At 40.9% G+C, this 13,174-nt stretch overlaps 1 protein-coding gene across 1 annotated transcript; it reads right to left on the bottom strand.

The window, feature by feature from the left end:
• Nucleotides 1-4,389: 4,389 nt before the first annotated feature.
• lin28aa (lin-28 homolog Aa) lies at nt 4,390-12,626 on the bottom strand (the record flags this gene model as incomplete). The annotated part of the gene is made up of 4 exons (XM_083918487.1): nt 4,390-4,609; nt 7,863-8,047; nt 11,943-12,115; nt 12,596-12,626. 4 exons carry the CDS (start codon nt 12,624-12,626, stop codon nt 4,390-4,392), a joined length of 609 nt encoding a protein of 202 aa, XP_083774613.1.
• Between the last annotated feature and the right edge of the window lie 548 nt (nt 12,627-13,174).

The following is a 13,174-nucleotide window of genomic DNA, read 5'->3' as shown; positions in this document are numbered from 1 at the left end:
TCTTAGTTATTTCACTTTGTGTAATGCGACACAGTGACTGAAGTCTGAAGAACACTGCATCCTTTTTTTGAGTCAACTTCTGTCAGCACTGTATCAGTCATCTTTAATGTGTGCAAACGTGAAATATTTATACAAAATAGTTCAAATTAGATCAGTTTTGACCTGCTAATAATCACTTACTGGGTACCACTTTTTAATAAAGCCTAGGTTACCTTGTGTTTACACGTAAGACATTAATTTATTATATTACTACTATATAAATGAATGTATTAAGACGTTATAGGTTAATTGTTAAAAGGGAAACATTTGGATTGCCAATCCATTTGGCTCGTACGGCTTGATTTGTGGGTGTACTTCTACTTTCGATGCTACAGCACACCTTGCTGATAATACATGCACAACTTCTTCAGTAAGCGTGTCGTAATGTTAGTTTACAATCTTTGTAAGAGCAGGAAATGAGCAGGCAAAGAGGACACATGAATATCGACATATTTACTAGGAAATGGAGCAGATCTTTACATATAGAAACATAATCACAGTAATACTTTGAAAAGCCTACATGCTGCTCATCATTAACAAACTAGTCATTAAATCAAGATAAGATGGATCCAGATAAATGTAGTTTTATGGCAGTAAACATAACATTGATACATTCATCAGTAAAAAATGCATTTTTTGGTAGTAGCTCCAACCATTTATCCGATGCAACCACACAAATGAAATGGCGGATGGTCAACAAGTTGTACCATGAAAAGCACACAATGCAAACTGTGATGCAGGATGCGCTGATGTGTGTCAAATGATGCCCATCAAATCACAACACACCAACGAGGGATCAAACAGGTTTGTTGCAGTCAGAATGTGTTTGACTTTAGTTTCCAGATTACAGTTTGAAAACCTCACCAAGTACAACAGAATATTGCAAACATTACACAACTTTTATTCAGCCTGTATCTAAACAGTGGTTGTCAGAATCAAAAAGAAAGTTGATCAGTGATTGACAACAAAAGTCACCCGTGTATGTCCTTTCAAATGGAGAGAAAGGAGAGGGTTCAAGTTAAGAGATATACTGGCACTGCAATCATAAGTGGTAAACTCAACACAAAGATTCATAGAAAAGTAAAACCATGTCATCTATTCAGAGCAGTTATTTAAACAATACTTCTGTCTTTTCATATCCTGAGTGAAATCTTTTTTTTTGTTTTTTTTATCAATTATTAAACTTCTATAAACACCAACCTTACAGCTGAGTATGAAACAACATTTGAGTGTTTAGTTCATCCATGACACATTCTTTTTTGTCTTAAGCATTGATAGTCTGAAAACACCAAGTATCTACCATGTGTTGAGATGAGACAACTCCGGATTATATACTACTAGCCCCAATCCCTTTAACAATATTCTACTACATCCCCATCTACAACGATTATAGAGGAAAAAATACAATAACAGAGGGACATTTTCTTCATATCATGGCAAGTTATGTCAAAGAGAAACCATGAAGAACTTCATCACACTGTGTGCATGGATAGTTGACAAAGAGTGATAAAGTTTATGAATCTTAAACATACGTATTTCACATGTGAAATAACTGCTTTTTGGCCTTGATCTTAGTTTGTTTGTTTTTTTTCTTTAACAAAAAAAAAGCTTTACCAAGACATTCCCAGACCCATTTCTCTTTGACATTTTTCTCCTATGCGTCACATCATGTGGATGAACATCCGGTCTCTACTTTGTCTTGAATAAAGACTCCTCGACTCCTTTCAATCAGTCTGAAGTATTCCCTGAGATTTCAGACTGGTATTTCCTGAGATGAGTCTAAGAGGGGAGTTGTTTTTCTCTTCCCCCAACCAGCAACCGACTGTATGTGGTATATGAAAATCTAAAAAAATACAATATAAAATATGGAACATATATTCAAAAAGAGATTAAACTGATTATAAAATATAATTAATGCATCTTACACATGATTAGTGCAGAGTAACTTTGCATTGGTTTTGGCATAGATAGGAATAACAATGGGACTCTTCTGAAAGGCTCATTGTGCAACAAAAAAAAAAGGAATACAAAAAAAAAATCATACAAGGCAAAGCAAATAAAACAAACTCTCAGTTTACGTCAGTCCTCATAATACTACCTGTACAGTATATTGTTCCTCGTGTGTTGCAATATATTACTGTTACACTGTATTCATATTGCATTGAATTACTGTCAAGGACGATGACAGTGATTTATCAAGCACATATGTACAAAGTAATATGAGTACCTTGATGTTAAAAATGTATTACCCAAATATATTCTCATGTCATATATACCTTTAAATGACATTTGGCAGTATTTCGATGCCCACTAGAACATTTGTTGCAGAGAGGCTTCAACAGGAGCAGAGGGAGAAGCGACAGCACTCTTGGATGGAAATAAATAAAGAAGTATGATTTTTTTTTATTAAAAAAGGCTTTAGAATAATTTTACATATATATTAATTGGGTGTAAAAGTCGTGTCAGCTTCTCCTGTAAAACGGGAGTAAAAGGCTGATTGCCTAGCTAGTTCTACATGCTCCTCTGTGCAGGCTTGGTGTTCCTGAACTATTACCCGACTAAGGGTTATAGGGAGGTAATGTCTTAAATAACTACCTAGAAATGGATCACACTGGATATAAACAAAAACACCAGCCTTCCCGCTGGCAACATCATGTCTGATTCTGCCTCATTTTATTCAAGTATCAAGAGGAGAGCTAGCTGGACCCCTCAGTAACTCAGTCCAGGTCAAGTATCTTATTTGAAGTGATTATGTATTTCGAATAATATCATATTGGTTGTAATTCTATCAAATCCAAGTTGAGGTTAAGTATAAAGCAGCATCCATTAAGATGAGAATATGCTGTAGATGGAAAGCTGAGTAAGCTACCAGAAAGTTTAAAGAGTAACTTAACACCATGCTAAAGAAACAAGGGTAAGTACTGTATGAGGTCTAATAATCAGTTTTTTCTTGCGGAATAGTGGTAGTTTCGGCACACTGAGCAGCTGTGGTGTATCGTGGAGATGTAGTGCCATGCTACGTCACAAGTGGCGTGTGGTCAGAGGTTCAAGAGATTAAAGTGGCTTGTATACTCACATCAGACGTAGACTGTTGGGATAAATTGGCCGCCTATTTCCGCCGGCATTCTCCTGCTTTTTCCGCAATCTATTTTGCAAGGGCCCTGTTGCTACATCCGGGGCTTAGCCGCCCAGCTCTAATGAGATTGGTAAAGTAATACAAACAAGCAATTTTCCCCTGTCCCAGAATTTTAACTCGTGCAGCTAGACCAGCGATGAGGCAATCAGTCTGGCAGACTGTTTGCTTGTTGCATGGTCGACAAGCTTATGAAACACCCTCCACTCAGAGATCTCCGTCAGAATAAGAGTTCAACAAATTTTTCCAAAACTGACATTCTTGATTTTCAGGGAGTGTCAAGTTACTCTTTAATGGGGCCTATAACAACTAATGGCAATGCTATGTAAATACTGTAGTGCAAAAAGGATTTGATTTAATCCCAGTTCAAATCACAATCTCCAAAGCTGTATCTGAGAATATTTGGTTTACCATTAGCGGTTAGAAGGACAATTTTGGTAGCAGACCAAACATGCGCAAATGAGGTAGACTGTGCACGTTTAGACAGCCAGCAAAACGCTGGATGAAAATAATGAAATTACAAAAACATAACTGACCAAAAGCTGGAAACCGCTTCTGGACTTTTGGTCTGACATTCATTTGGCCCCAGGAAAACTGGATGGTCAATTGCAATATTCGCAAAGGCCAATACATTGCCTATAGCTATACCCTAAAACCCGTCCCATGTGTTTTCACAAACCCTCCCGTTCCCCATGCGATATGCAAACTAACATTCATTACAGAGGTACCAATTGTCACGTCTCTGTCTTGTCGGATAGTGAGGTGTAACAGTCAGGAAGAAGACTGAATGGTAAGGCAGCGAAAGTGTAACCACACTAAACACACTGAGTATTACGCAACAACAGAAGAAGTATAATGCCCACAGAAGGGGGCACAGTTTCACATAAAAGAAAACAGATTCTGCAAAAACTCATCGAGATAATCCGTTATATAGCATTGCTCACTACAATCTCAAACCCCTCAAACAACGGCAGTTACTCAAACATTTAGAAAGCGTCCTGAGTGCAATAATACAGCAGTATTCCTGAGTGTTACACTAACTGAAAACAAACAAACAAAAAAGCTTCAACATTCTTCATCAGCATTTTTTTTTAACCTGAGGTAGTTCCAAAAGCAGCTTCAACAGGTGGAAGGGGTTCCATGTGTCCCATCTCTCCATCAAAGCAGTTTGATTGGCCTCTGTGCTTCCCCGGCGTCAGTGTAGCCTGATTTCTCGCTTAATCAGAGGTTTCAGGAGGCGGTGCCGAGTGGCTGTGCTCCTCCTCGTCTCCTTTCAAGGGGGACGGTTTTCCCTGAGAACCCGGTGAGGACTGTTGTGCTTTGATTGGGCAGTTGGCAACCATGTGGTCGATGCTCTGGCAGAAATGGCATTTCTTGGGCTGGGGTGGCAACTTGCATTCTTTGGCGTGGTGGTCCAGGCCTCCGCAGTTGTAGCACCTACAAGAGCAGAGAGCATTTAGTCACATGTAATGTATAATGTGTGGTTGTATGCAGGAGCTGATTGTTTGGCCACTTGGGGGAAGTGGAAAGAAGCTTTAACACAACAATGCGATCACTACAACATCAAAGTGGCCTACATGTAAGCAAACAGCTTATTCACACATCCAGCAGAGGAACATTATTACTAATTTTTAGTTGTGTTTTAGCAAATGTAAGTCCAATATTCAGTCTCATTTTATCTGTTATTTCATTTGATCTTTTTTTTGGTCTCCACGTATTCTTGAGGGAAATATCTTGGATGAAAATACCCTGTCTTAAAAACATTGTCTCCCCCCAAAACACTATTAAATCTGTACTAGAGATGATGATGATGAGTATTAAAATTTAATTTAACGATCATATTAACAAAAAATCTCATCAGTAACAGTTGTTGTGGTAAGAATGTGTTCAAACTTTCAAAAAGTACCGAGAAAAACACTCAAATTAGCAGTATCATATAATAATAAGCAATATCATAATCAATGCCTAATATAAAAATAGGAAAACATATTGGACCTACCTAGTGCAGGTTTAAATGAACACTACTTTAACTAAGATAATAAAACATGCACTTATTAACTTATTAGCAACACAAACATTATTCACATTGAAAAATCCCCAAACTGTAACTGTTCCAACGTAGTGATGGCACAAAATCATAGTTGGGCGTGCATTTCTTTAACTCAGATTTAAGATTAACCAGTAAAAACTTTGATCCTTTCTGCAGATTAATGTGAAAAAAAGCTTTCTAGTATGAAACTCTTCAAATGAAGCAACAATAACTAAAGCACTTTTTCTTTTAAGTTGCACCCATTTCCCACCAGGTGGCAACATTTCATGTGGAATTACTTGAGTTTGCATTGGTTGTAAATCTTGAAAGGGCATTCCAGGTCACACCACACTGTTCTGTAGATAAGTACGCCTGGTAGGAACCTCTCAAAACATGGCATAGTTTCCTAGATGGTCAAAATTTACAACCAAGATCTATGAAATATTCTATATAATATACTTATAAGCAACTTTTTGGCAAGCAGGAGCTCCTGCTACTAATTGCAAGAATTAAACGGCAGGGCTCACACTTTTCCTCATTATCTCAATGCATCATGAACTTGTCCGATTTGTCAGTTTGTCACTGCCAATAGCTTCCCTTGGACTCTATTGTATCAATGTAAGATATCCATTTCGTCGTTATTGAACTTCAGAAATGAACACCATGAGGGGTCAGCGGGGAGCCAGCACGGGTGCTATCGGCCACCTCTGTTCCTACATAATCTATAGAATGGCCACGCGTGCAGGGGTGGAAGACAGATGGGCGGTGGGCGTGGGGCGGTCACTCTGTGCCACTGCAGACCCCCTGCCACCATTGTAGCAGCAGATGACGTTTGTACAGGGTGACTGCCGAGAGGTCAGTGTGGCCGTTGGGGTTGTGTCAAGGTCTATACCACCACATCGCAGAAGCTCCTACATCAGCATCCATCAGGAGGCAAGTGGAGGGAAGGGGAAGTGGTCCCTTTGTCTAAAAAAGCTGCAGTAATGACCTCTGAACCCTGCCCTCCCCGCCCTCTCCTCAGTTCTATAACCCCCAATCCCATCCCAGCCCCCAGCCCTCTTGCATTTACTCATACACCGTTCCCATGGCAACAGTGACCTTTCACCCCCTCGCCCGGGCTCTTACATCTGTTATCAATTAAATGGACAGGAGCTTTTTCCACACACACTGAGTCATACATACACACACTCACAAAGGTGGTCTATAAAATGCAGACTGAAAAACAGCTGTTCACTTTGGATGAACACCACACTAAGAGCTAAGAGCTGGAATGTTCTTATTTACTCCTGTCCCAATGATATCCGACTATTGGTTATGATCAATCAATCATCCGATAAACCAATGAAACACCTTCCAGTGTTGCATAATGAAACATGCTAGAGGGGAACGATATGTTATCCATGGATCAGTGTTGTCTACCAAGAGTTATTGAGCCACAGTGGGCCTCCCAGGACTCTTTGAGGCGGTAATGATCTCTGTTCTCACACTGACTACTCTCTGGCTCTAATCACAACTGACAGGGGGGTGAAGTTGATACACCTCTAACCCGGTGCTATATTGATATTCAAAGCATGACCCAAAAATCAAGGCCCTCTTGGCTCTTCTTTCTTTCACTTGGGAGGGACTAGGGTAAATCACAAGTTTTATCACAGTGCAATATTATATAGATTCTTTGGACAATGATTCGATATTTGCTGATATCACAAAGTTTGCCGTGATACGGTTTTAACTCAATTCAGGAGCCAGCGATCGAAATGAGACGACCTAAATGCCTATTTAACAAAAGGCAACTAAAATCTGATATGACCGTTTTATCACTGAGCTCTTCCAGACATTTAAATGAAAAACACTTTCAAAAAAAATAATAAATATACATATAGAGTGGGATCTTCTTTAGGATGAGGATATGCATTGATATTTTCATTTTGCATTGATGGTATGGGATCATTGATCACTGAATATATCTACTTATCGTTAAACCCAGTGGAAGGACACTGTTGCCTTTGCATGAAACCCTCAAACCTTCGTAAGAAACGTTTCATGAATAAAAATGATTTAAAGATTCATCATTAAGGTCTGGGCTTTTGTCACTTTCACAGGGCCTGAGGATCTAAAGGTTCAGAGCAAATGAAAATATACAAATGACTTATTTTACAGTGATGAGGAAGGCCTTTCTAAGAGATCTCTAGAAAAATTGCTAGAACCACCAAAAATCTAGATGAATTTGGTTAATCAAGTGTGTTTTTTTTTTTTTTTTAGTTACACACATTGGTGGTTTAGGAAGAGAGGGAGAGAACGAGAGAGTCAGTGGGTGTGAATTCACCAGGGGCCAGCAGATTTAAACAGTTATTGATCCAGGTCACACATCAAGCCTTCTGGTGTGACCCTTACTAGGGTTGGAGGTGGGGGTTGGGGGTCGAGGAAGAGGAAGGAAAATGGGGAGAAACTAAAACACCATTGTATATCTGAACACAACAATGACTGTGGAGAAATAAAGTATCTAAGGGTCTCTAATGTAAAGTTGCATTACCTGTCGCTGTCCAATGAAAACCATGTATCACCAAATTTGGCGATGATTTTCAATTGGGTTTAGAAAAATTGCACTGCTAGCATTCATTAAATGTCTTTCCTGCTTTCCTTTCTCAGATCATCCCTGCTTACCTATCTCCCTTGGAACGTCGCTTCTGGACCTTCTTGCCTTTGGGTCTCCTTTCACTGCCCACACAGTGGATACCCCCTGGTCCGGTGACTTTCTGCGACTCCAGGCCCTTTGATGACTTCTTGAAGGTAAACTCGACCGCCTCACCTTCCTTCAGGCTGCGGAAGCCCTCCATGTGCAACTTGCTCTGAAAGGTGACATAGGAAGAGGATTCAGCATCAAAACTCATGTTTGCATGTTGGGGGAACTCCAATTTTGCCAGGAATAGTCAAACGGATGCATGTTTTTCAATCTGTTATATTGCAGAGACCAAATCACCTTTACATTGAGCCTGTGGATACTTTGACCCTCAAGAACAACCCCCACCCATTCTTCACTGTGTGATACCAGAGCCTGATAGGACATATCAGGTATTTTAAGGTGATCATTATGTCTCACCTGATAAACAAACAAGCACTACAAAGCTTGCTGTTCCCACTCTACTGATCAGTGTGTACACATACTGCCCTGCTTAAAAAGGCACCACTGTCTAATGCTGCTTTGTCTATATGCTGTGTTTGAGTGGTAAACCTGACGAGGATAACCTTCAACCCATCCCCCCCTCTGGAGGAACAGCATTCCACACTGCTGCCCCCACTCCCACCCACATCACAAAGCTCCACTAACACACTGACCACCACCACTAACCCTAAACTGCAGGATGCAGGGGTTAGTGCTGGGATTGGGGGTGGGGTGAGAAGACAGCGTGGCTTCTTTTGGAGGTTGGGGGTCAGGGTGACATTCTTTGGATGGTTGTTTGGCAGAAAGACGTGGAAGATAAAAGTCGAAGGAAAGCGCAAATGATTGATATCTCCCTTTGATATCAGTGTTTGAAAAAGTGACATTTTTTGTGAAAGATTTCATTTTGTAGCATGTCTGAGGAGAAGCAACATTGGATGGGGCGTGTTGGACACTAATTGAGTCTCTTGCTAACATTCACAGAAACTATGTTCACCTGATGTGACCTCTGAAAAGGTTCTTTTACTGGTCCCGCCAGAAACATTTCCGAATCCAAAGAAAAGAGTGATGAAGGGAAGAAAAGGTGTGGTGCGGGTTTGAGGATAAAACCCAGAGACTGGCTAAAACAACATGGGAAACCCCTCTCCAAAATTCCTTTGGTGGGACTGTGAGATTAACTTGTCACAACTATAGCTGTCTGTTGACATAAGAAGAAAGATCCATGATGTAGCCGGTTTGTTTTGATAGACATTAATCCCATTTTCTTTATTTCATTTTTGAGTGAAGTCACATCCATCTTTCAATTATGAACAACAGTCTGCCAAAACGTCTGGGCTCCGCTTTAAAGCAAATCCAACAGGGGAATCATTCTGGACAGGTTATCAATTAAAGGATACAAGTGATAGTTCTCATGAGCTGAAAACTAGCAACGCCCTGTGCAATGAAAAAAACAAAAACAAAAGCACCATCCCCGCTAATCCTGGCACTCACAGTTGAGCATCTGCTGCGAAGTCCTGAGCAACACAATTGGTGAGCCCCACATTTGAGTGGCAACATGGACGTCTGCAGAGCCCCAATCCCATCAGGCCTCTCTGCCCTGGAAACCGTTAACCCACTTCCTCTGCCATGTGTGACCTTCCCAACCCCCATAACGGATCCTCAAAAGCCACATGCCCACATCAGGTTATCCACAGATACAGGTACAGATCAGGGTGGGGCCTTAAACTTCACAGATCTGACATTGAAGTGTTATCAGGTGGGGGGGGGTGACTACTGTAAACTCTGTCCAGAATGAGTCTGGAAGCCAAGTGAGGAAGAGAAAGACATCAGAACAGCAAGGGACAATGGCAGGACTGCTGCTGAGACAAAGAGGGGCTCGGTCAGGGCTGAGGGGTGCTTCATTCGGATGCATGGCTCTATTGTCCACCTGCACAAAGGCCAGTGGACCCTGAGAGTTAATTTTCCTTGACACACGGCCACTAATTTTAGGGCTGAGGCCTTTTACGTTGCCATAACCCCTATACATCCATCATTGACACACGCGTCTCTAACTTTTCTAGTGACAGAGAGGGAAGAAAGTCATTGGTTACGCATTTCTTGTGGACACAGTGTGAGATTACTGCTTCAGTAAAACACAGTTTATTACAACTTCTGTCTCTCTCGCTCTCTCAGTTTGAGCTTTCTAATAAGTCCCTATAGCAATAATCTACTTGTTTTCATCAAATGCTTTTGGACACTGGATTGGATTGTTTAAGCTGTATTTAATGGCAGCCACATATTCCTTCCTGTTTTCGTTTAAATCTTTGTAGCTACTGGAGCGCCAAACTGTAAGTTTCTATCCCCAGTTGAACTCATGTTTTGGTTTGCATTATGATTAATCAGGCACCAACTTCCTGTGTATAGTCAAACAATATTTCAGTTACAACGGCTGCACAGATCAATGAAATCTCTGTCTGTGCATCATCATAAGCAGAAAGCAGACAACTGAAAAACAGAAACGAGTAAGAGCTGCAAGAGTCGGTAAACTGGCATCAACCAAGTGGGGAACATGCAAACATATAAGAAAAAACTTAATTTGATAGACCGACTTTTAGGCCGCACATTAAACTTAAATCTTTTAAAAAAAGGAACTGCACTCCAGTAGACAACTGTCTCCACAGCATGAAGCCCTGGAGAGCTGTGGCTCGGCGTGGACACCTGAAATAAATCCTGGTATCTCCTTTCCTCTTTAAAGCTAGAGCAGTGCCACACACGCAGGGTGGGGGGTTGAGCAGACAGCAAAGAGCCTTTAATCACTTTATGACAGGAACCTTGAGGTGAATGAGCAGTGGGGACTCCTCTCATTCATATGCTAAGCCTTTATCTTATCAGACAGCAATGGAGGGGCTCACTCACACAAGAAGTCGTAGGGAAACACACTCCCCACCTCTTTACCTCCCACTTTACCAGTTGTATAAGAAGGTGAATGGAGGGTTTAGTTACAAACCTGCATGAATTGAGAAGTTTTCTTTTATCTATTCAGCCCGAGAAAGAAACAATAATGCCTCGAGCGTATGACCAGAACAGCACCAACCATAAAAGTGCATACGCTTACATTTAGATAATTGTGGCCATTTTTACAGAAATATAGTCAAGGCATATATAAATAAAGTGATTATGCTGCATTAAACCTAGTGTAAAAAGTAGTAGCATAAAAAGGCAAAAGTCTGAATATTGCCTAACAGGATTGTGTGTTTAAGGCATATTTTAACTTTAAAAAAAGAAGTGAACAATAGTGCTTGTGTAGTTTAGTCTTTTCATTGTGGTTAAACCACGTATGACTCATTTCTAAAAGCTTCCACCTAAACAGATGCATATGATAGACAGCAACAAGTGACATCCACTCGTGTTTTAAACAAAGTGAACAAATATTGACTGTACATATATATCTTCAAAAGAGGATCAATTACACTTTTGTCCTCTTTAAAGAACCAGGCCCCATGCAGCTCACACAGCACTCCCTGTGATCTATACTCACCTCATAAGCATTGATGGGTGCCTTTTTTTTAAAAGCATGTAAGTTCTAATCATACATTCATTTATCCACACCACATCCGTGTCTATCTTTAAAAAAACACGAGGGAGCAGCTCTCCTGCAACACGTGTTCCCCAGAGATAGAAACACCCACTACACTACTAAAAAAAAGGAAAGGAAACACCCATCTAAAACATAGCTCATATCGTTTTAACTCTATTTAAACACACGAAAACTCCCGCTTAGGCAGTGTTAGTTTGGTTGTTCCCAATGCACTTTTGATGTGTATTTTATTGTGGTTTCTCTTCCTAACAACTAATGAGTCAACGCTTAGGCTACTAGTTTTGAAGATCCTGTCTAGGTTGAAAGAATCTTAAATTTAATTAAGCGGTATTGGAAACAGGTGGGATGATCTCACCCCTGCTGCTGGTAAGAAATCTCACTCGGAAAAGTAGATTTCCAGCCGTGGAAGTGTTGATACTTGTTTTTTTTTTGTTGCAGTGTTGAGGTGTAACAGTTGGTGGGTTTTCCGTACAGTTTTGATAGCCACAGAGACAATCATCCTCCTTACCTGATGGACGAATACATCAACCGGTTCATCCAGGGGCGCTCCCTCCCGGCTAGTCATGGACAGGAACCCGAAACCCATGCGGACGTTGAACCATTTGCACACGCCGACCCCGTGGACACACTGTGAATCCTCCTCGGTGCTCGGTCCTTCATCCTCCTCGGTCTTACACACTCCTGCGAATCACAAGTGGATGTAAATACAAAACAGGAATCTGTATGTTACCGTTGTAAATGAGATTTAAAATTAAAATAAATAAATAAAACATACACCGTAGGGCAACAAATTCAACAAAGTTTAAAAACTTCTCCTCTCTCCTTTCTCTCGCGTTGCTGCATCAATCGATTTGAATCAATGAAATTAGAAACAAGCTGCATTTTGGCTTCATTTCGATTCAATCACCACGTAAAAGCAACTTGAAAACACGCGACCTTATTGCTCAATGAATAAACTACGAGTGTGCGCAAACAAAAATGTAATGTTGGACGTTTGCATGGTGTCAGGAGCGTTTAATGCTCTGGTAGACTCACAGGCTGCTCATCACGTGTGAACAAAGCCTCAAAATGTTCCACTACAATCGGATCGACAGTGCCGTCAGAAAACCACTCAATTAACTCATGTAAAGATGCAAAATGAAGTCTGTTTTGTTACTCAACCTGGGAATTCCTGGTTAGAAACGGAGCCCATGTCTTCAGTTCTGCCTTGAGTCCGAATTAGCACTCAAGCTACAGTATCCTTTTTTTTTTTTTTAGCCCTCAAAATGGGTAATCCTCACAGATTGCCACTTTCATGCAAAATGCTGTGAAAAGCAGAAACTGCGCAGGGAGAGGGAAAGCGGGAGAGGGAGGTAAATAAAAGGGGGCTGGCAACCTTTTCCCCCTAAACAATGGGGGTGGGGGGGTCACCGGGCAGGATTTTTGCTGAAGAATCCCCCCCTTTAAAAAAACCCCTCTAAAACAATGCAAGAACACCCAACCCCTTCAGAAACGACTTCGGCTATTCCCAGAGATAACCCCCCCTCCAAAAAAAAAGCACCCAACACAGCCTACCTTCTGCCATGTTTGTGGGCCAGTTTAATCCCAGTGTCTTTCTTTCTGTCTTTCTTTCTTGAGACGCGTTTTTCTTTTTCTCTCTCCTGCAGTGGTCAGCTCTGTTGGTCAATACAAATGACCATTTCTCATCCAACAAACCCCCCACACACGCTCGGTCATGTCCACGTGATTTATAATTAGTCC

The sequence above is a fragment of the Echiichthys vipera genome (assembly GCF_963691815.1).
Source record: "Echiichthys vipera genome assembly, chromosome: 8".
Lineage (NCBI taxonomy): Eukaryota > Metazoa > Chordata > Actinopteri > Perciformes > Trachinidae > Echiichthys > Echiichthys vipera.
The sequence above is the reverse complement of the archived record's forward strand: the minus strand, read 5'-3'. Positions and strand labels throughout refer to the sequence as shown.